The following is a 23,879-nucleotide window of genomic DNA, read 5'->3' as shown; positions in this document are numbered from 1 at the left end:
TAGACCGTTTTACAAAGGCCCTGTTTTGAGACTATTCCTGCCTTTGCCCTTTGGATAAAACTATCCCAGATTTTTTTTTGTTCTTCTCTCTCTCTCTCACTTTTTCTTTTTAAATTCTTTTCTTTTTTTTTTTTTAAGACAGAGTTTGCTCTGTCATCCAGGCTGGAGTGCAATGGCGCAGTCTTGGCTCACTGCAACTTCCACCTCCTGGGTTCAAGCAATTCTCCTGCCTCAGCCTCCCAAGTAACTGGGATTACAGGCACCTGCTACCATGCCCAGCTAATTTTTGTATTTTTAATAGAGACAGGGTTTTGCCATGTGGGCCAGGCTGGTCTCGAACTTCTGATCTCAAGTGATCCACCTGCCTCGGCCTCTCAAAGTGCTGGGATTACAGGCATGAGACACCACATCCGGCCTTTTTCTTTTTAAATTCTTATTTGCTTTTTTTGTTGTCTCATAAAGAATTCTCCTTGGTCTTCATAACTCTACCTTTTGTCTTTCATATATAATATACATCTCTCCCTCCACTTCCACCTCATTTTCTTATTGTGTCTTTTACAGTAAGTACAAGCAGGGCTTGCTAACCTATTGTTGCCTAGTGGGGCGGTCCTCACCTTGTCTTTGTGTCTCCCCATTGTCTTTCATTATATCCTTTAAGGAATAGCCCTAAAACCTGTGCTTTTCTTTTTCTTTCTTTCTTTTTTTTTTTTTCCAAGACAGGGTCTCACTCTGTCACCCAGGCTGGAGTGCAGTGGTACAATCTCAATTCACTGCAGTTCTGACCTTCAGGGCTCAGGTGATTCTCCCACCTCAGCCTGTAGTGAGACTACAGGTATGCACCACCACATCCAGCTAATTTTTTTTTTTTTTTTGGTAGAGACTAGGTTTTACCATGTTGCCCAGGCTGGTCTTGAACTCCTGGGCTCAAGCGATCTGACCCTCCTTGGCCTCCCAAAGTGCTGGGATTACAGGTGTGAGCCACCGCTCCTGGCTCCTGCTTTGCTTTTTCTGAAGAGAACATTCTCCCACTGATGTAAGCATGCTACATACCTTCATAATTGTGACTTGTTACCAGCTGGCCTAGGCCAAAATCTATTACATAAAACAACAGTTTGCTGAAATATTTTATTCAACATGATTCCATTTGATTGATAAGAAGAATTTACTGTCTTTATTTATGGACCCTATCCAAAGTACTCTTTTTTTTTTTGAGGTGGAGTCTCGCTCTGTCGCCCAGGCTGGAGTGCAATGGCGCGATCTTGGCTCACTGCAACCTCCGCTTCCTGGGTTCAAGCAATTCTCCTGCCTCAGCCTCCTGAGTAGCTGGGTTTACAGGCATGCACCACCACACCCGGCTAAATTTGTTTCCATTTTTAGTAGAGACAGGGTTTCACCACATTGGCCAGGCTGGTCTAGAACTCCTGACCTCTAGTGATCTGCCCACCTCGGCCTCCCAAAGTGCTAGGATTACAGGTGTGAACCACTGCACCCGGCCCCAAAGTATTCTTTATATAGATACAAACAGAGTGCAATTGTTGTAAAAGCACCATTGGCTTATTTTTAAATCTCTGAATAGAAAATAATGGTTTTAATATTCAAAATTAGAAATTAATAAAATATTCAACTTACACATATGTTCAGAGATAAATATTTAAGCATTTTAAAGGCTGTTTTCCCCCAAGAACATTTATTCAACCAATAAATACTTATTGGCTACCCACTGTGAGCTGTTTTAATTGCTAGGAATACGGCAGGGAACACAACAAAGCTCCTGCTCTTAGGGAGCTTACATTTTAGTGGGAGGGATAGAGGAGAAGATCAGTAAGCAAAATGTACGTCAGAAGGTGCTACGTGCCGTGGAGAAAAGTGTGACAAACAAGGGGAATGAGGAATGCTGGATGAGGGGGGTGAAGGAGAGGAATGGTTGCAACATTTAATAGGTCAGGGAAGGCGTACAGTAAAGGAACATTTGAGCAAAGACTTGATGGAGGTGAGGAAGCCAGCCATTCAAGTATCTAAGGGATGAGACTTTCAGGCCAAGGGAATAGCAAGAGTGAAATCCCTAATGGGGAGAACGCCCGGCATGTTTGAGAAAAAGTGATCTATGTGGCTGGAGTAGAGTAAGCAAGAGGTAGAGGGGAGTAAGCATGAGTAGGGTAAGCATGAGGAGTAGAGTAAGCATGAGGAGTAGAGTAAGCATGAGGAGTAGGGTAAGCATGAGGAGTAGAGTAAGCATGAGGCAGCAGAATGGCCAGATCACATAGAGCCTCATAAGTCATTGTGAGGACTTGAGCCATGAGAAGGCAATGGAGGGCTTTGAGCAGAGGAATGAAATTATCTCACTTATGTTTTAGCAGGATCACTCTTGTTGACATGTGGAAAACAGGCTGGAAGGGGGAAAAGGAAACTAGTTAGGCTATTGCAAGAGATACCAGGCAAGAAATTACGGTAGCGTGGACCAAGGTGGTAACAGTGGGGATGTGGAGAAATAATTGAATTCTGGATATATTGTGAAGGTCTCACCTGACAGAGTTTGCTGATGGATTAGACATAAAGTATAGTATAAACAGAGGAGTCAAGCAGATCCTAATGGTTTTGGACTGAACATTTAGAGGGATAGAGCTGTTGCTTTCTGGGATGAGGAAGAGCACAGGAAGTGCACCATTCTTTAGGGTGGGAAGAAGTCAGCATATGCTGAGTTTGAAATGGAGTTTAGAAAAAGCCTACTCAAGTTCCTAACAAATGAAAGGACCTCCTAAGAATCAGGAAACCTAAGTTATGTCTCAAGGCATATTATTGATGAGCTCTAAGACTCTGAGTAATTGCTTTATCTCTGTGGATCTCGACTTCTTCCTCTGTTAATCATTAGACCGAACGTGTTAAAATCCCTTCTAATTGTGATTCTATTGTGCTCTTCAGTGGTTTTCAGAGGACAGCTGATCAAAATGCCTTTTCAGATTACTATGCAACTATATTGTATAAAATGCAATATTTTGGGATGATGACATTTGATGTTTAATATATAGTTAATGGTTTATTGTAAACTTTGGTGCTAAAATTGTTCTTCTAAAATGTGTGGGGAAAAGTCAATAAAAAGAGAGATCTGGATTGCTTGTGTTTCTACTGCCTGTTATTTTTAAATAGTGGAGGATGTCATTTTCCCCCAAGGAATTCAATATGCTTTATAGATATTATACTAAAATTACATTTTAGTTTAATTTAAATCTTGTTAGAAGTGACTGGTTCATGGTAGGCCCTCAGTATGTGTTTGTGGAATGAATAGATCAATTAGAAATGAAAATGCTATCATTAATTTTACACAAGGTACCTTTCAGAAGATATTCTGTGTGTGATTCACTGCCTTCTTTAAAACTTCTGCCATCTCTTTTATTTACATGATAGTAGATATAATTACTCTTTTTTAAAGAAATGGGGTAGAAAATGGCTAATTGATTCACCCAGTCATCACCCATCTGATAAAAGAAGTGAACCAGCCTTATCATCATTCTCCTCAAAAGCTGAGAATATGTGCTCAGACCTCATACTACACAGTGCTCTGAAAAGCAGTTCAGCAGCTATGTGTTATGTTGACCTCTGTGTTATGTTGGTGTTCATATCTGAAGCTCTGATACATCTATAGAGTTTTGAGAAGCAATCTGGGCACACTAAACAGTAAATATTACTGTCTAAAATACAATCTTCCCTGCTAAATGACATACTAGCCAGAGTGCCTTAGATTATCTCCTCGTTGTTTGCTTCTCTAAAATGGAGGTAGGTCAGCTGTCTCTACTAAACTCTGTCGCTACTGAAAATACGAAAATTAGCCAGGCGTGGTGGCGCACCTGTAATCCCAGCTACTCGGGAGGCTGAGGCAGAAGAATCGCTTGAACCCAGGAGGCAGAGGTCGCAGTGAGGCGAGATAGCGCCACTGCACTCCAGCCTGGGTGACAGAGCGAGACTGTCTCAAAAAAAAAAAAAAAAAAAATAGGTTCTGTGTCTTCTACCCCGAGTGTTCCACTGTGCTTGCAATCCAGTACTATGCTAAGTCAGAGCAGCATTGCAAGAAGAGTGAAATTGACACCATACCTCCACCACCTTCCCCTAAGCCATTGCCAATCTGATTAAACCTTCTCTCTGCAGGACAGGTCTATCTTAATTTACTTTTTGACTTTTGACTCATGGTCAACAAAATGAAACAAAACCATCCTGAGAATTAAATGGCTGATGCTAGGATATAGCACCAAATTAGTGGAAAAATAAACTTTAGTTCAAAATACTAAAACTAAGTTCAATAATCATACAATTCACAGTTGCAGTCTTTTCTCACAGGTCAGACATCAGAAGTTCCTTGGCTGTTTACATCCTGTTCTTGGATTTCCATTTCATGCAGCTATCTAGTTTTGACTTTCTTGCCAATTGTAGACACTGTCCCTCTTGAGAGCTAAAAAGCACACAATTTGTTATTTGGTTCAAAGCTGCTGCAGTTTTTCAGAGGGATTTATTGTGCAGATCTTGTCAAAGCAATACTGTTTACCCACCATTTGTATACAGGAGTACAACAGCATAGTGTGGTTGAGACTACAGGGCAAACATTGTGCTAAGTTAGGTAAGCCCAGTGATGTAAATATGGGGTAATTTATAAAGCTTTTAGAAAAACAAGATTTATTAATCTGATAGTGTTTGGAGGTGCAGCTTTTAAATAATTACTATTTTTCACATTGCAGATTTCAAAGAATTTTTGATCAGGATGCAAACCAAGAGACCATTTTTGAAAACATTGCCAAACCAGTTGCTGGGAGGTAGGATTTCTCATATTTTGTTCAGTGGGCTCGTGGTTTTTCATTTTGTCTTCAATTCTCAGATAACTGTGGTAGTGTGCTTAAGTATATCCATTATATACTTAGGCTGCAGGACATGTAATGATGATAGCATTAGTACCTTCTGTTCCTATAACCATTTGTTTTAGATTTAGATTCTGAGTCTCAAAACAAAACAAAACAAAATAACTCAGCAAAATAGACTAGATATTGTTACTCCTATTTGTAAAGATGTATAAACTGAGGATCACAGAAATTAAGTGACACTACTCAGGGTTGCATGGGTAGTGGTGGCAGAGTCCTAGACGATTTTCTGACTGTTAAGTTCAGTGTTCTTTCCTCAGTACAGTACTTCAAACATACGGTTAGATGGACAACGGATAAGGTATGGGTGGCACCTGGGAGGCTGCCTAATGATGCTGGCCCTGCTCTACCTCAGTGTCATTTCAAAGCTTGGCCCTTTGCTTTAATGTATCTAGCTAATTCTAGGCTGCTGACTACTAGAACCAAACTCACATGAGAGTACCAAATAAATCAGAATGCCAATTTATTAATATGTATTGGCAGTCTCCTAGGGACTAGACACTCAAGCACAGAGTCCTCTTATAGGGAATCCATATGGAAAACTACTGCTAATAAGCTTGCTTTCTGATCTGAAATCATTTGGATGATGCTAATGACCTAATGATAATCCCAAGATACATTCGTCTTTACAGTTAAATGATGAAAATTATACCTGCTAAATGAGCCCAGTTTTCAAGTCTGCTCATCAGTACACCTTTTTTAGTGGACATTGCTGGGAACACAGTGCCACATTTTGTCTCTCAGACTCCTGTTTTATGAATCCTATGCAAACCATGCCCTTCTCTTTTTAATACAGTCTTCCTTCATTAGGTAACTTACAATCAAGTAGGCTTAAACTATTTTAGAGTTACAATCACAATCCAATAACACCTCTTTAGATGAAATCCAAGTCTCCTTGATTAGATGTCAAACATTTCTGAAATTCCCTTCTTTTTAGCAATCATTTGGGTTGTGTCATTTTTCAGATAGCTAGTTTCATGTGTTTTATTTTTCAACTTCCTAGCATCATTCAGGAAGGGAACCTTAAGTTTCTTTTTCATGGATGCCTGGGTTTCCCTTCCACTACAGACTCTCTCATCTTGACCCCACTTTCTCCTCCAGCTACTGCCCTTTTCTTCAGCTTTCCTTTATAGAAAATATATTTGAAATGGCCTACTGTGTTCACTACTTCAGTTCCTCTCCTAAACCCTGTTCTTATCATGCTTTCGCCTCCACTGCCTCACTGAAATTGTTTTTGTCAAAGTCATCTATGACTTCTATTTGCTAAATTTAATAATGATCATTTCCCAGTCCTCATGCTGTGTGATATGTCTGCCATTTTGACACAGTCGATCACTCCGTCCTCCTCCAAATACTTTCTTCACTTGTCACACTCTCCTGGTTCTCCATTCCATCTCAGTTAATTTATGCTGTTTTAATTGTATGCGGTGACCATTTCCTCTTGCTGTTCCCTCTGCCTGGAATTCTCTTCCCTCAGAAATCTGCATGGTTTCTCCCTCAGCAACTTGAAATCTTTGCTCATAGCAGCTTTCTCAGTAAGGCCTTCCTGTAGTACCTTATTTAAAATTGCACCTCTGTTACCCTTCCCTATTTGACTTTATTTATTTTTGCACATATCACCATCTGACATTTTTTTAATTATTATTTTACTTTAAGTTCTAGGGTACAGGTGCACAACGTGCAGGTTTGTTACATAGGTATACACATGCCATGTTGGTTTACTGCGCCCATTAACTTGTCATTTACATTAGGTATTTCTCCTAATGCTATTCCTCCCCCTGTCCCCCACCCCACGACAGGTTCTGGGGTGTGATATTCCCCACCCTGTGTCTAAGTGTTTTCATTGTTCAATTCCCACCTGTGAGTGAGAACATGCGGTGTTTGGTTTTCTGTCTTGTGAGACGGGGTTTCACCATCTTGGCCAGGCTGGTCTTGAACTCCCGACCTCGTGTCCACCCACCTCAGCCTCCCAAAGTGCTGAGATCACAGGTGTGAACCACCGCGCCCGGCCCTGACATATTATATAGTTTAATTCTATATTAGTTTTTGTGTCTATTTGCCTCCACTAAAACAAAGCTCCATGAACGCAGGGACTTTGTTTTATTCACTGATGTGACAAACTCCATGATAACAAGATTTCAAAAACAACAGGCAAGAGCACTTTTATCCAAGCAGCTCAAGTTGGTCCTAGTGGGTTTTATCTTTTATCAATAAGAAATATTCCTCTTTATCCTTTTTATTACTTTTCTCCTTGTATTCTTTTTTTTTCCTGAAATTAGTTTTGCTATTTTTTTTCTGTCAGCCTTTGTCTTATCTTTCTCCTTCTCCTAGTTCAACTGCCTTATGACATTTTGTTTTTAAGAATGGGCCTCATAAATAAAATTTAGCTGCTTTTGCCTTTTTAGCTAAACCCACAGCTCTTGATCTTTAATTAGTTACTTTAACCAGTTTATTATGATCGCCATAATTTGGAGCTATTCCTCCTATATTGTTTTCTTTCTCCTCTTTATTATACTCCCTAATTTTTTTTTGCTTTCTTGCTTTTTGTTGGTTTGACTGTTGTTGCTGCTTCCATTTTCTTTCTCAAGTTGTACATTGTACTTCAACAGCTCTAGTTTAAATTTAGATATTTAAACATTTGTATTTTTCTCAATATCAAAAACTTTGTCTCTGTCTCTGTCTAGCTCTCTCTGTCTTAGTCTAGTCAAGAATGTTAGGATACTTTTACTTTGCCTCTCCTATACCTCTACAACTTCCATTGTGGAGACCAACTGATATTTCTGTCTTAATTATTATTATGAATTTTTATTAACATTTATTTTAATTATCTCAAAGTTATACCTATTTCTTTGTCTATCGCTGTTTCTTGTATTTGTGTCTAATTCTTAGATTCCTAGTAATCAACCTCTAACAACCTCTTAGAAAAAATTCAGGACTGGGGAGCTTTCTGAAGTCTTTCCTTTCCCTTCACAGTTAAATGAGCCCAGGAGTTCAAGACCAGCCTGGGCAACATAGTGAGATTTTTGTCTCTATAAATAATTTTAAAAATCAGCTGGGCGTGGTGGTGCATGCCTATAGTTCCAACTACTCAAGAGGTTCAGGTGGGAGGATCACGTAAGCCCAGCAGGTTGAGGCTGCTATACCCGGCCATTTGACTGGGTGTAGCACTGTGTTAACAAGTTCTTTCCTCTCAAAACTGTGAAGATACTGCTTCATTGTCTCTTTACATACAGGGTTGTTGAAAAGATGTCCATGCCAATCTGATTCTTATTTCTTTTTAGATACTTTTTTTTTTTTTTTTTTACTTTCCAGGTGTTTTTAGGATTTTTTTCTTTTTTTGTTTTTATGAAATTTGATATTAATGAGTCTAGGTATGGATATTTTTTTCATGTATTCTTATCTCTCACTCAGCTATTTCAATCTGAAAACTCAGGTTCAAGGGTCATCACAGGGACCATTTCTTTGGTAATTAAAAACAAATCTTTCTTTTTTTAAAAAAGTGATCTCATTTTTATTTATTTATTTATTATTTAATTTTTTAATTTTTAGTTTTTGAAACATAGTCTCACTCTGCTGCCTAGGCTGGAGTGCAGTGGCATGATCACAGCTCACAACAGCCTTGACGTGCTGGACTTAAACGATCCTCCTGCCTCAAGGCCTCCCAAGTAGTTGAAATTACACATGCATGCTACCACACTAGGCTACTTTTTAAAATTTGTTATAGAGATGGGGTCTCAGACTGGTCTTAGACTCCTGGGCTCAGGCAATCCTCCCTCCTCGGCCTCTCAAATAATTTTCTTACCTCTAACATATCTATTCTTTCTTCCTGGACCTTGCAGTCCTATCCTTCAAATATTACAACTTCCCATTAATAGTTCTCCTCTCTTTGCCCTGTGGTTCTGAGTTCTGCAAGAATTTGTCAGCACAGACTTTCAGCATGGTAATTTGCGTTTCAGTCATGTGAATTCTTCTTTATCCCTCTAAATTTTTTAATTTTTACTATTTTATTTTTCATTTCTAGGAAATGAAAAAGTCTATTCTTGCTTGTGAATGTGGTATCCTCCCTTTCCCTCTGAAGATAATGATCTTCTTTTGAAACATTGGGGTTTTTTTTTTCTGTCTTCTTTTTCTTTATGTACATGTTCTTCTGATGAGTTTGGTGCCTTGCTTTCCTGGTGCAGATTTCCCTCAGATATTGGTGATTCTTAGTGGTGGGCTTATCCCTGTCATTTGAGAATGCTATTGTCTGTCTGAGCATGTCCTGTTCACTGTGGCCTACCCTTGTGTCTATGGGGAAGGGATGGCATGTGCTGAGGGCATGGTGTGTTTATTTGCTAGGCATGAGGCCCTCTTTCCTCCAGGGTGCTAGGAGTATCTTACTGTCCCTAATCCAAGCTTCTCCTCTGCAGAAACATGTACTGCAACAGTGAATAGACAGATGGGGGCAGAATCACATTTTCTTCTCATTCATCTCTGTAGGAGAGGGTTGTTAAGCAAATTGACTTATTTAAGAGCCTGGGGAGGGAATCACTTTTTTCATTGACTTTAAATATGCCGTATACAGAATGTTTATATTTTATGCAAATTTAAATTGTATGACTTTGAAATGGTAAAACATAAAATACTAATAAAATAAAGTGTTATTTATGCACAATATTTAAAATAATATATCCTCATACATTGAAAATCAAATTTTTAAGATTTACATAATTTGGCAGGCCTTTGAATAGACACTATACCACTTTAGATATTAAACAGAAATCTCTGCTATTCCTAGTGAAGATTAGCCTTCAAGAACACATTCCCAACATAAAATCTGACCACTTTAAACTAGCCCTTTAAAGTTATTCTACTGGGTTAACACATTGTAGCTTAATTCTGGTTACAGTATGCAATTAAGCCTAAATGAAACTAATCACATTTCTGTCCAAAATTCTGTAATTCAGGAATCTCACCAATTTAGACATCTCTTCTACTTCGTCCAAACCAGTGATATTATGTGCATGACTGTATAGCAGGGGTCCCCAAAGCCCCAGGCCACGCACCGGTACCAGTCTGTGGCCTGTTAGGAACTGGGCCACACAGTAGGAGGTGAGTGCTGGTGGAGGGAGCATTACTGCCTGAGCTCCACCTCCTGTCAGATCAGCTGCGGCATTAGATTCTCATAGGAGCACAAACCCTATTGTGAACTGTGCATGCGAGCAATCTAGGTTACACACTCCTTATGAGAATCTAACTAATGCCTGATGATCTGAGGTGGAACAGTTTCGTCCCAAAACCATCCCTCCGACAACACACAATTATTTGGTGGAAAAATTGTCTTCCACGAAACCAGTCCCTGGTGCCAAAAAGGGCAGGGACCAAAGCTGTATAGGACTGCATGTGTGGGGAGAAATAGTAAAGCTTGAACTTTGTATTATTGGAAATAAAGTAAAATAATCTTTGTGGTTATTTATTATTTAGTACATTTCCACTAGGAAGTGCTTCATCATGATGCCTCTTCTAATCTCAGGTGTCTTTGAAATCTATTTGGGTTGATTAGTAACATGTCAAAACTGCCTTTTGTCATCTGAATTTTGCTCATTAATTTCTGGATGAATTTTTTTAAAAAAGGTAAGATTTAAGAAGTCTACAAATGTCTATGGTATTGCAGTATACAAAAGAGTGTCTTTTTTTTTTTTTTTTTTTTTTTAATCTGGTGTTATGCTTCTCAAACTGAAGTGCATCAATCTCTGGAATATGTGGTAGGCTATCAGAGAATACCTGAAGCTTCAAGCAAAAATAGTACATTATCCTTGAGTGCCCATTTCATTCAAAGACTTAGGGAGGAAAACTATGAAGTCTAGACATTTATGAGGTCTTACCACACATCTGCAAGTTTGCAGAATTCCAGTTTTCTAGTAGAGCCAATCTATGTTTTACCTAAAAGCTTGGAGTGTAGGAAATTTACTTTATGTGCAGTGAGTAATTTTGCAAAAATTTGGAAATTCAGTGTTTTGTAAGAACATGATGGTTTGACCAAAATGAATAGAATGTGCACTGGCAGGAGGACTGGCTATGCTATGACACAGTCCCAGTAGCTGGTGCTGAACAGCTAAGGCACCTACACTACAATAAGGCCAGTGAGGTTGGCTTTCGGAAAGCTGTTAGTCATTGTGAGCCACCACTTGTTAACCTTTGATTTCACCAGTGATGAACATTATCAGGAGCAGCCTTTCAATATATAGTAAGAAGATTTCTCTTTTCCTTCACTCTCTTCTTACTATAAAGAGATGGCTACCCTCTCAGATTTGGAGAAGGATGTGCTTGACTACTTTTGCACATGTGCTCTTGCTGGGTGGGAGGCCAAGGCTTGATGCAGGGTATTTTCTCATGGCAGGGGGCAGTACCACACTCTCAGTTGTACCAAGGTCATTGCCCAGCAGGACTTTTACCTGTTGCTCTTTAGGAAACAGGCTTTGCTGATAATGCTGTGGGTTGCCTAGCACACCCAGTTCTGCTAATCTAACCAGAGAAGAGATCCTGCTCTTTCAAGACAAGGAGGCCAGAATAGGGAGAAAAAGGCTCACAAAAGAGGATTAAAAAAAATCTTATTCACTTCTGTGTACTCATGGTTTTACCTTTTGTGGCTCAAAATATTTGGCATCAAGTCAAATAATCCAATTCTGGCCCTAGCCCTGTGACTAACTCCCTATGTGACTCTGAATCAGACATATCACTTCTGAATCAGTTATCCCTTCTGAGAAAGGGGATGCTAATAACACTAAGTTTACAAGGTTGTTTTAAGGATGAAAAGAAACAATGTACTTTACAAGCGTCAGTGCCCTATTCAATGTAAGAGATGAAAAAATTAGAAATCTTTAATTTCTTTGCCACTTAAAAAACATGCTTAGTGACCTCTGGTTCCAGACCAAGATAGAGTAGACACACTTCTCTCTATTCCCCTTACTAAGTACAGCTAAAGACTCTGGACGTCATATACAAAGAAACATGACTCTGAAAGCTGAAGAGAAGATAGCCTAGCTAGAGACCTCAGGACCTGAGAAGTGACAGAATGGTGAATCCCCTTGGATTTTTCCCCTCATATATCTGCACAGAGTGGGGACACTTAACCACCCTGCCCAGATTGGATGCTGGAGAAACCAGACACCCAGAAACACCAATGGGCTCAGACAAAATCCTCAAGAAGAGTCTACTGTCTCTAGCAAGAGGGCCAGGGGACTGGCAGCCTAGCAAGACAGAAAACTTGTAGATAGTAGTTGCCTTACTCCATCCAGACCATCCAGATACCATGGAAAAATCCGTGACTCCACCCCTATGTGTTTTAAAGAGAAGGGGGCCGTAAGGGAAGTAAGGTTTCTACACTTCATTCAAACTGGTAAAATGTTAACACCAGTAGATCTCTATAGTGATGGAATAGTTTTGTATTTTGATGGCAGTGGTGATTGCTTAATTCTACACACGTGAGAAAATGGCATAGAACTATACACATACATTGTTCCAATGTCAATTTCCTGGTTTTGAAAATGTACTACAGTTATGCAATATGTAACCACTGGGGCAAATGGGGTCCAGAGAACTATTCTATACTCTCTTTACGACTTCCTGTAAATTTATCATTATTTCAAAATAAAGCAGTAAGAAAATCCTGAGTTATAAAAATTTTAGTGACATTTGTTCTGTGATATTCTTCTATTCTGTAAATTAGGCAATCTCAGTTATTGCACTGGAACTTCTCCCCCATGGGATTCAATAAAGCTAATTCCATCTGAAATTCACAAAAACACCAGTGACATTTTGTTTTTTTTCCAAGTTTACAGGAAACATTGTTCACCACTGAATTGTACAAAAACTCATTGCCTGTTCCCCAGATCCGTTCAACTTCTGGCCACAATTGCACTTTGCCAGATGCGTTGTTTATAAACATGTACCTGCACTTGGCTTTACTTGCTGCTATGCTGAATTTCCTGATAACATTACATTTCTGGCTTTTGTGACTTTACAATTATACTTAAATTTAAACTTTTAAGTGTAACAATTTTAAAATTATATTTTCAACTGAGAACATGGTCTTATGATTAAAAACGGGGACACTAACATATTAGCTTAAAGCCATGTAATTATACAAGATGATGACCTTGACAAGTTCCATCAAGGACTTAACAAGGAAGGGGATAATATTGCCATTCTACCTATAGCTGGTGAATGTGAAGAAAACAACAGCAGTTGATGTAACAAATATAGAATGTATTAAAGGTGCACATTTCAAACACAGATTTTATTACTGTAGGTAAAAAGTGAGCCTAAATCTGGGTTTCTCTTCTTAAGAATAATTGATCAAGAAATTGCATGATACTATCATTTTTGCAATAATAACTACAAGCTATTCATATTTTTTGATAAAATACCTACAGAAAAAAAAAAGCATAAGAGTTGCGTGAAGCTGTTTGATTGTAAGAAGTAGGATTCCTTGACAGAATATTGTATATGTGAGGGGTGAAAATTACTGGGTCAGCGGTAAAATAAAAAGCGTTACTTGGATTAAAAAGTTAGTTGGGGATTTCCTAAGACAATAAAAGAGACCAGCCAGTGGATCGGAGATGCACTGATTCTGCAGCATGAAGAGACATCTCTTAAGCTGGTGCCCCCAGAAGCAGATCCTGAGGCTAGGATTCCAGGGAAAGTAATTTGTTTGGGAGGTGAGTTCAGGAAGCACCAGGAGTGCAGTAGGGAAGTGAGAAAGCGAAGGAAAGGAAGGTAGGGTCCTTTAAAGAGCAGGTTACTACTGTAAGCAACTGGGACTTATTTCTACTGGTAACCACTGGGGAACTGTTAGGAACATGTCTCAGAGTTGTCCCACCCAAGGGGCAAAGAAGCCGGGGTACTTGACCACTCCTGCCCATTATTGGTTGAAGGCTGCTTCTGGGGTGTTCACCTCATGGCACTTTGAGCCTCACCTGTGCGTGAATTAAACTTCATGGAGGCAAGGACTCCTCTTTACCTTTGTTCATTGTTGTGTTCCCGGCTCCTAGAATAGTGTCAGGTGTCTATTAGATACTCTGAGTATTTGTTGAGGAAGATAATTAGCAGATAGAGGATGATCCTTTAGCACCTGTTAGCCTTCCCTTTATTGCTTAAATGCACAGTGATGGGCTTTATTTCTTATAAAGTGAGTTTTATTTCTGTTTCCTTCCTGAAGTACTTTTTAGACAGAGACCTTTTCAATGACTAAAATCATGCTATATAGACACCTGCTCTTTTGTCTAGGCCAGGGTGGTCCGTAACCCAGCAGCATCAACGTTACCTGGGCACTTATTAGAAATGCACATTCTCAGGCCTCACCCAGCCCTATTGAATCAGAACTACCTGTAGTTTAACAAGCCCTCCAGGTGATTCTGATGCACACTAAGGTTTGAGATTCACTCACCTAGGCCTACAGCTAGGTTGTAGTCTGATGCAGATAGGGACAGATGATACCGGTGGTATTTGTTGTTAGTATCTTTCTCAGAGATCCAAGATGTGCTCTAAACGACTTTACAATTCTGAAATTGGTATTTGTTTGTTTATAATTTACCTCCCACTTATTTCTAAAATAAGTTAAAGCACCTTATCCTAAAGCCAGAACTGGCTTCATATACATGAGACCTATGTCATAACACAGGGCCCCATGCTCAGAAGGGACCCACTCTTGATTTAATGCACTATAGTTAACATTCACAGGAATGTTACAAGTTAAGAGAAATCTGAAACTATTTAGACTAAGTTAGGTGCTTAACAGATTATTTTCAGAAAGCTGAACATTTTTTTCTAAAGATATAATTGGGGGAGACTATATAACATATTGACTAAGAGCAGGGACTTTGGAGCCATATAAGCACAGTTCAGATCCCAACTTTAATACTTATTAGCTGTGTGTCCTTGGGCAAGTTATTTCATCTTTCTCTGTCCTAGCTTTGTTTTTTTTTTTTTTTTTTAAGATGGAGTTTTACTCTGTCACCCAGGCTGGAGTGCGGTGGCACGATATCGGCTCACTGCAGCCTTTGCCACCCAGGTTCAAGCAGTTCTCCTGCCTCAGTCTCCCAAGTAGCTGGGATTACAGGCATGTGCCACCCCACCCTGCTAATTTTGTATTTTTAGTAGAGACGGGGTTTTACCATGTTGGCCAAGCTAGTCTCGAACTCCTGACCTCAGGTGATCCACCTGCTTTGGCCTCCCAAAGTGCTGGGATTACAGGTGTGAGCCAACACGCCTGGCCTGAACCAGCTTTTTATCTTTAAGTGATACTGTAATATCTACCTCATTTGCCATGACAATCCAATGAGCTGTACATGAAAATCACATGCCCCAGTATATGTGATTGCTCAGTAAGTTCATAGTGCATGCTCAGTGAGTATTAGCTATCATCCATTTTTGGCTCCCCACCAACATTTTTATAGAAAAGGATTTTCATCCCAGTTCAGAATTTTACCAAGTTATGAATGTTTTTCTGTATGATTTTTTCCCCCTTAACTCTTTTTAGATTTGGTTTCTCCTGAGGCACCAAAAAGTTTGCAATTTTATATCAGATCTTTAATTCAGGACTTGAGGATACATTTACAAATAATCCAAAGATATTCTAGTTATTATTGCTCACCTTGATAGCCTCCAAAAGAAAGATATATAAAGAACACAAATAGAAGGCAAGGTGTTCTGGAAAATCCTTCCTACACAAATGTGTAGTGATTGATTACAACTGGCAAGATTTTTACTATGGTTATTTGACTTTATAATTGGAAAAAGCAAAATCATACTGAAAATATGTTGTTTGAATCGTTGGAGAATATACAGCAGTAAATTTATCTTGTGCTTTATCACTTGCAGATCTAAATATCTTCATTTAAAAGTTCCTTTACTTGGAGCAGAGCTCTTTTAACAGAGTTTCTATCATTGTCAGTGAATTTGAGCCTTACTTTTATACTAGGCCATATGTTTCTGGTCAGAATTTTTAGTGTAATTCTTGCTAAATAATAGGAACAAATTTACTTATTAATTGATAACACTAAGAATACATATTATTTTATATGAAGCTTTGCCAATGTAAGAGCAGTTTCACATATATTATCTCACCTAATTTTTATAATGACCCTATGGGTTGATAGGTATTATTATTCCCATTTTAGATGAAAAACAGGGCCCTGAGCATTTAATTGGTTTCTGCGGGGTTACCCAGTAATTAGGTTGTGGAGCTGAAACTAGAATAGATCTTCCTTTCATAGTCTTTTGTTTCTTAAATTGCTTTATCACACCCAGCATTTATGTGTTTCATTCAATTTCATTGAAATCATCCTTGCTAAATTCACTAATGATGTTCATGTCACTGAATCGGTGGGCTTTGTTCAGTCTTCATCCCATTTTACCTTTCAGTAGCAGTCAACAGTGTTAAATCTTTCTTTGTGGCCATGACAAATAGGCAAAATTGAGATGATTGTTTTGTCTTGGTGACCAGGAGTTGGGGGGGAGGTGGATTTTGTCTTGGTGGCCACGGAGTGGAAATGGGAGTGGGGTGGAGTTCGGAAATGAAAGGCAACTTTCCCTTTTACTGCTCACCTCCTGAGTTTTTTCTCCTGTGCTCCAGATGCCCAAGTACTTTACCTACTTCATCCAAATCCCATGCTCTGTCAAATTTTTGCATGCACTAAATAACATTTCTTCCTTTTGTTCATAAAATTTCTTCATTCAGTGTAGCTGTTCTCAGAGGAAAATAATTAAATTAGATGTATGAAACTTCATTTGACATTCATTCTGCTAATATTTACTGAGTGTCAGCTGTATATCAAGCAGTGCAAGTAAGTCTAACTTTCTTAAAGGAATTTGTGTTATTAACAGAAAGATCCTGACTGCCTTGGTGGCTCATGCCTACAATTCCACCACTTTGGGATGCCGAGGTGGGAGGATCGTTTGAGCCCAGGAGTTCAAGACCAGCCTGGAGAAAAATATTTTTGTTTACCAAAATTAGTCCAATTTCAGGCACAGCAATACACTGAAATGAAAGATATTAAGTTGTGTGAGAGACATATTGGGCAAGCATCCAATTATGTCATTGCCATACTTACAGTCCTCACAGCTTCTGATAAGGAAAAATGTTCCACCCAGTTTCCAGTGGAACTATGTTGTGATCCTGTGACACTGTCGTCTGAAGCCATGGCTGAAGGAATCTGAGTCAAGGGCAGCGAAGCAAAGGCTGCCTGCTTATGGTATAGGAGGTCAATCTGGGGGCTAGAAGCATTGCCCAAATAGAAATGAGCTGGGGCCATCAGACTCTCACTCTTGGCGGTGTGAACTGGGAAAATCTGGACAAATCGGGCTATTACCAGGAACAGAAGCTGAAAGGCATTCAGGTAGAGAGAATGAGAGTCTGGAAGGATCACTATGGACAAGGAGATGACAGTTATGAATCAGCAGAGGCTATGCTAGACAAAGGTAAACAAGGAGAAGGGTCCTAAGAGATCTGGAGGCCTGAAGGAAATTCCCGTTTCCACATGCCCTCATATTCTTACAATTACCTTCCTTCTTGTTGGTTTTTGTTCGTTATATCAGAAGCATCTAATGAAATCAGGGCCACATTTTATAAGTAGACTTGATCTATTTTGTGTATACCAAATTTGTTGACCTGAGTAAAGATGGAGAAATTCCTTTTCAGTTCATATTGAATGTCCAAAAGCAAAATAACAGTTGTGTAAATGAAGTTTAATACTTGAATCAGAGGAGTTTATTGAGCCTAGTCTCTAGTGTGAAATGCAAAACCAATATTCTTCACTAGTGACTGCAGGTGAAGGATATGATGTTACTTCTCTGCTCAGAACCCTTCAGTGGCTCCATATTTCACTCAGAGAAAAAGCCAGCTCCTTGTGATGGCCTAGAAGGAACTCTGGCTTCCTAGGTCTGGGCCTCGTGCAGTCCATTTGTTTTAATGCTCAGCGGTTGCTGTCTTGAAATTCTTCACAATTTTATCTTTGAACGTATGTTTTGTAAGTGAAGTCCTGTGAGACAACAAAGCATAAACCTGAACAGGGGAGATCTGTGGAGCAGCAGCACACACAAGTGGTTATGCTCCAGCAGCAGTTTGTACGCAGGCAGGCTCAGGCACAGAGCAGCATCCACGCAATAGCATTTGTCCCGCTGTATACACCTCAGAGCAGTCCAGGATACCATGGGGACCTCAGCAGGAGGGTATCCTGGAACCTGGACCCAGATTGGTGGTAGCGGCTATGGCAGCATGAGCAGAAGTGGCAGTGTGGCCATGACAGAGCAGGGCTTCCCGTGGGGGCTGGACCAGGGCTTGCCTAGGAGGTGGCTATCCCATAGGTACCAGAGCCAATCTCTTTGTCCTGAGTGTCTGAACAGGAACTTTTGGAGCTCAGGCAGCAAACTTGATCAGTAATTATTACAGAATTAAAGTGTGCATGTTAACATCGCAATAAAACATATCAAGAAGTTGTTAGAATTCTTCAGAATTTAGAATTATCAGTTTTGAAAACTGCTGCAACTTTGTAAGGCAAATATCTACAGGCTTAGAAATAAAAATTAAATTTAAAGGCTGGTGTGGTGGCTCACACCTCTAATCCCAGCACTTTGGGAGGCCGAGGTGGGCGGATCACCTGAGGTCAGGAGTTCAAGACAAGCTTGGCCCTGTCTCTACTAAAAAATACAAAAGTTAGCCAGGCATGGTGACATGCGCCTGTAGTCCCAGCTACTCTGGAGGTTGAGGCATGAGAATGGCTTGAACTGGGAGGCAGAGGTTGCAGTGAGCCGAGATCATGCCACTGCACTCCAGCCTGGGTGACAGAACAAGACTCCATCTCAAAAAAAAAAAAAAAATTAGAATTATGGATACCATTTTCATGTAAAACTTCAGATGAACCAATTATTAATAAGGAAGACAATTTTGAAGTTAATTTGTTTCTTGTAATAGTAGATACAGTGAGGGAATGCATAAGCAGGTGTTTTGAATTATGAACTTACCATGAAGCTTCTTTCAGTTTCTTGTTCAACCTCCAGAAGTGACAGGAAATATCATAGGAAACATTAAAATGCATTGTATATATTTACATTTAAAACAAAATTCAAACTTCCATGAAACTGATTTGCATGTAGGGTTAAATCTTTTTAGAAAAATTAGTTTGCAAGAATCATCAGCTTGAACGTACTAAAACTTACATTTTGAAGTAATTTACAGAAATTTACCTTAATGTTGTCACAGTTTATAAAATACTCTTAGCTCTAGTGATAACTGAGATCAACCAAAAGATCTTTCTTCAAATTAAAAGTTAGCAAAAATTATAGAAAGAATGAATAAGACCTACTATTTAATAGCACAACAGGGTGACTATAGTCAATAATACCTTAAGTATACATTTAAAAATAATTAAATGAGTGTAATTGGATTATCTGTAATACAAAGGATAAATGCTTGAGGGGATGTATGCCCATTCTTCGTGATATGATCATTATGCATTGCATAGCTGTATAGCCATATGTATCGCCTTAAATATTTACACCTACTATGGACCTGCAAAAATTAAAAAGCTAAAAAATAAAAGTGAAAATCAGAAAAAATGATTTGTGAGCTTGCATGTATCAAAAATAATTGACTTTGCTTTCAATTATATCCATTGAAAATGAAGTTGCTAAAAATATAAACTTCAATGATCAAATAAATGAATATGTAGAAAAGTAAGCAAGGAAATTTGTGTCATCAGTCAAGATATATTAATAAAGTATTATTGTTTTATATTGTATAAAATTATAGCATCAACATATTATATTTTTGCAATTTGGAAATTTATCCCTTACTCATTTATTATTATTTCCTCTAATTATAAGTTATCCCTGTATTACAAATACTAAAATGTTTTTAAGGGAAAAAGTTTTATATTTTGGTACCTTTAACAGCACTTTTCCTCTACTTTTTCAACAAGGGGCGCTGCATTTTCATTGTGCACTGGGCTCCATAATAGTTTAGCCAGCCCTGCCAAAAAGGCCTGCTTCCATGATCCACTTCCCCCCTGTAAACAAAGGGGACCTTACCTTATAGTTTTGTTTTGTTTTTCTAATATTCTCCCTTTTGCTTACTCTGCTTCAGCTTTTAACATTCCAGAAACTTCTAGCCTTAAGGCTTTTGCCCTGGCTGTTGTCTGTGTCTGGAATGCTCTTTCCCCACATACCCAGATAGCTCACACTGTCACCTCTTTAAAGTCTTTGTTCAAATGATACCTTCTTAGTGAGGCCCATTCTGACCAGGCTACTAAACACTGCAGCCCATCCCTGCCCCAACCACCATGGCATTCCTCACTCCCCTACCTGATGCCACTTTTTTTTTCATAGCACTTATCATCTTCTAATATATAATTTACTTATGTGCTATGTCTATTGTACATTATCTGTCTCCTCTGCTAGAATGCAAGCTTCACAAGTACGGGGATCTTTTTGTTTTCTTCACTAATGATTCCCAATCACATATAACAGTGCCAGCCCATAGTAAATACCCAGTAAATATGTGTGGAATGAAGCCTGAAACTATCAGTTAGACATGCAGCTGCTATGCAAGCCAAAATTATTCACATAACTGCAAGGTGTTTTTCCTTGTTGTGCAATAGGCAAATTAGATTCTTGATTCCTCAAATTGTTTACAGCTACTGCTTTTGTATTTCCATTGATTTTAATTAATGAAAATTCCCGTTATAGAGCCATGCACTGAATGCGTGCTAATTAAATAGTGTTGTTCATGTAATTGTAGCATATTTAGAGCCATAAAAAGCTTTCAGAGTGCTAAAAACTTTGTTATAAAAGCTAAAGCAGTTGTAAAATAAGAAAACCCCAATGGCTGAATTCTTTATTTGCTTGTTAAGAATATTTATTTCTTAGGAAACCCTATTTTGCCTCAATCTAAATGATAATAGAAGTACAGTATATTTTCACTTGGGAGTGTCTGTATTTTCACTGTGAGTTTTGGTGCCTAGCCAATTGTGTCAGGAATTATTCTTATTCATAAATAAAATATTCTTCATCTATGGCTCTCTCGAGATTTAAGTGTATATTTACTAACTTGTATTCACTCTCAAGCACTAGAATCTTTGGCAATCAATATTTCTTTTTCTTATAATTTGAGTTTTGTTTACTTTATCATAAGAACACATTTTCTTCTTACTGAGACAAAATCAGGATTAATGTTAAAACTAGGAAGTATCCTTTTTAAATAAAATAACAAACTTCTTTTGTATGATACTTTTTAAAAAATGGAATTGCTTCTTTAATGGGAGAAATTGTGCTGAAAGCTGCTATGGTATGTTTATGTATCTGATACAGGAAGTATTTCTATCAGTACATGAAAATCTGGATTTCCAAGGAAGCCACAAGAATAATGTAACATTTAAGTAGCAAGCCAAAGTTATTTTCTAAATGTTGGTATGTAAAAACTGAATTAACTTCTTGAAAAATAATTAGAAGGATGAAAATCATGGCAATAATCTCATATCCATATTAGATGAAGTCATTGCTGCAAAGATTTCCCAATTTCCATGTGATATTAATAATTACATGAGTAATATTATATGAGTAAACAATGTAAGGTGCTAAGGAGATGTTAAGATAGATACTGAAAAGTTGTTGATTCTGTAGTTTCCCAATCTGTTTTATCCTTAATATGCCAGGGAACTTGTTAGGTCACATAGAAAAATGATCAGTCTAGGCCAGGTGCGGTGGCTCATGCCTGTAATCCCAGCACTTTGGGAGGCTGAGGTGGGTGGATCACCTGAGGTCAGGAGTTTGAGACCAGCCTGGCCAACACAAAGAAACCCCGTCTCTACTAAAAATACAAAAAAAGATTAGCCGAGTGTGTGGTGCATGCCTGTGATCCCAGCTACTCGGGAGGCTGAGGCAAGAGAATCACTTGAACCTGGGAGGCGGAGGTCGCAGTGAGCAGAGATCATGCCACTGCACTGCAGCCTGGCAAACAGAGCAAGACTGTCTAAAAAAAAAAAAAAAAAAAAAAAAAAAAAAAAAAGGAAAGGAAAAAGAAAAATGGTTAGTCTAATATTAGTCTTCAGATCTTTTTCAATGACAAGAGATGGAAACCCCCTGCAAAAGGGAATTTATTGGCTTACATAACTAGGAAATCTAGAAATATGTTGACTTCAATCTCAGTTTCCTCTATGTGGCCGACAGCACCAACTTCATAGGCTTATGAACCACAACCCTCAAGACAGGACATTGTCCTTTCTACTAGCTTCAGTAGAATTTCCACATGAGGATTCTGGAGTCACATCCCCATTCCCAGACCAATCACTGTCACTTTGATTACCTTGGCTTCCTCAACCTGATTGTCAGTCCTATCTGCCCCATTTGAAAATAGGGAGAGGTTTCGCCAAAGGACAGAAGTTGGTGATGCCAGAGAAGAGAGATAAGAAAACAAACTGGGCAGATAAACCTCCACTTTGGCTTAATAGGAAAAGTAAACAAACCCAAATCAATTAGAAGATACCTAGGAGATATTTCAGGGTTGAGGACTTTTAGAGATGACTATAGAAAATAAAAAAGAGTAGGGCTTATTCACATTTTGGCTTTACCTGTGGCATCTAACAACTGTTGTTTTTTTTTTTTCTAATTCTGCAATCTGTCTAACCATGGGAGGTTTACAGATACCTATACATTTTGGGTTGGTTGTAGTTATACTAGATTAAAAAAAGAGCTAACATGAATTAGGTTCCTACTATGTTTCAGGCTGTGCATACTTTGAGATATGTGTGTGTGTGTCCAGTATTTACACTGGACACACACACACACAAACTTTGAGATACACACACATACACAATATCTCAAAGTATTTACAGCCTGACACGTAGTAGGAGCCTAGTGCATGTTAGCTGTTTTATAATATATGTATTTATATATTATATACTGTACACACACACACACACACACACACATTCTAGTTGAATCCGTGAGGTGTAGATTCATCTGTGAAGAAAAACTTAAGACAATAATGACTTAAAGTCATAAGCACTTACTATTTTACATACAAGAAACCTGCAGGTAGGCAGTCCAAGGCCGTATTGGCAGCTTCCTGGTCACTAGGGACTCAAGCTCCTTCTCCCTTGCTGTTGCACCACGTTTATCACACCACCTTGTGATACAGGATGGCTGCTTGAACTCCAGCTCAATTATGTACCTTCTAGGCAATAGGAAGGAAAAAGTGGGAAAAGAAGTTCGGAGCCCCTCATTTTTAAAGAGAATGTTTAGTACTATTATTTTTAAATTTTAGATTCAGGGGTACATATGCAGGTGTATAACATGGGTATATTACATGGTTCTGAGGTTTGGGCTTCTAATAATCCCATTGCCCAAGTAGTGAACATAGTACCTAATGGGTAGATTTTCAACTCTTGTTCCTCTTCCTCCTTCCTCCCCTCCACTCCCCCTTTTTGGAACGCCCAGTGTTTATTGTTTGCATCTTTGTGTCTTTGTTTACTCAATGCCTAGCTCCCACTTATACATGAGAACATGTGGCATTTGATTTTCTGTTTCTGTGTTAACTCACTTAGGATAATGCTGCTGCAAAAGACATGATTTCATTCTTTTTTGTGGCTGTGTGGTATTCCATGGTGTATATACACCACATTTTCTTTATCCAGTCCACCGTTGATGGGCACCTGTGTTGATTCCATGTCTTTGCTATTGTGAATAGTGTTGTGATGAGCATATGAGTGCGGGTGTCTTTCTGGTAGAAGGATTTGTTTTCTTTTGAGTATATACCCAGTATTGGGTTTTCTGGGTCTAAAGGTCATTCTATTTTTAGTTCTTTGAGAAATCTCCAAATTGCTTTCCACAGGGGCTGAAGTAATTTGCATTCTCACGAGCAGTGTAGAAAGATTCCCTTTTCTCTGCAACCTTGACAACATCTGTTATTTTCTGACTTTTTAATAATAGCAATTCTGACTGGTG

At 38.7% G+C, this 23,879-nt stretch overlaps 1 protein-coding gene across 4 annotated transcripts in view; it reads left to right on the top strand.

Moving 5' to 3' along the window:
- KIF6 (kinesin family member 6) overlaps positions 1 to 23,879 on the top strand; it is a 386,628-nt gene that overhangs the window by 5,995 nt on the left and 356,754 nt on the right. For all 4 annotated transcript variants that reach the window (XM_054492899.2, XM_054492898.2, XM_054492897.2 and 1 more), the window contains exon 3: positions 4,725 to 4,799. In XM_054492899.2, the coding sequence (XP_054348874.2) occupies positions 4,725 to 4,799 (75 nt within the window). The remainder of the gene's footprint in view (positions 1 to 4,724; positions 4,800 to 23,879) is intronic.

The sequence above is a fragment of the Pongo pygmaeus genome, chromosome 5, assembly GCF_028885625.2.
Source record: "Pongo pygmaeus isolate AG05252 chromosome 5, NHGRI_mPonPyg2-v2.0_pri, whole genome shotgun sequence".
NCBI lineage: Eukaryota > Metazoa > Chordata > Mammalia > Primates > Hominidae > Pongo > Pongo pygmaeus.
The sequence above is the reverse complement of the archived record's forward strand: the minus strand, read 5'-3'. Positions and strand labels throughout refer to the sequence as shown.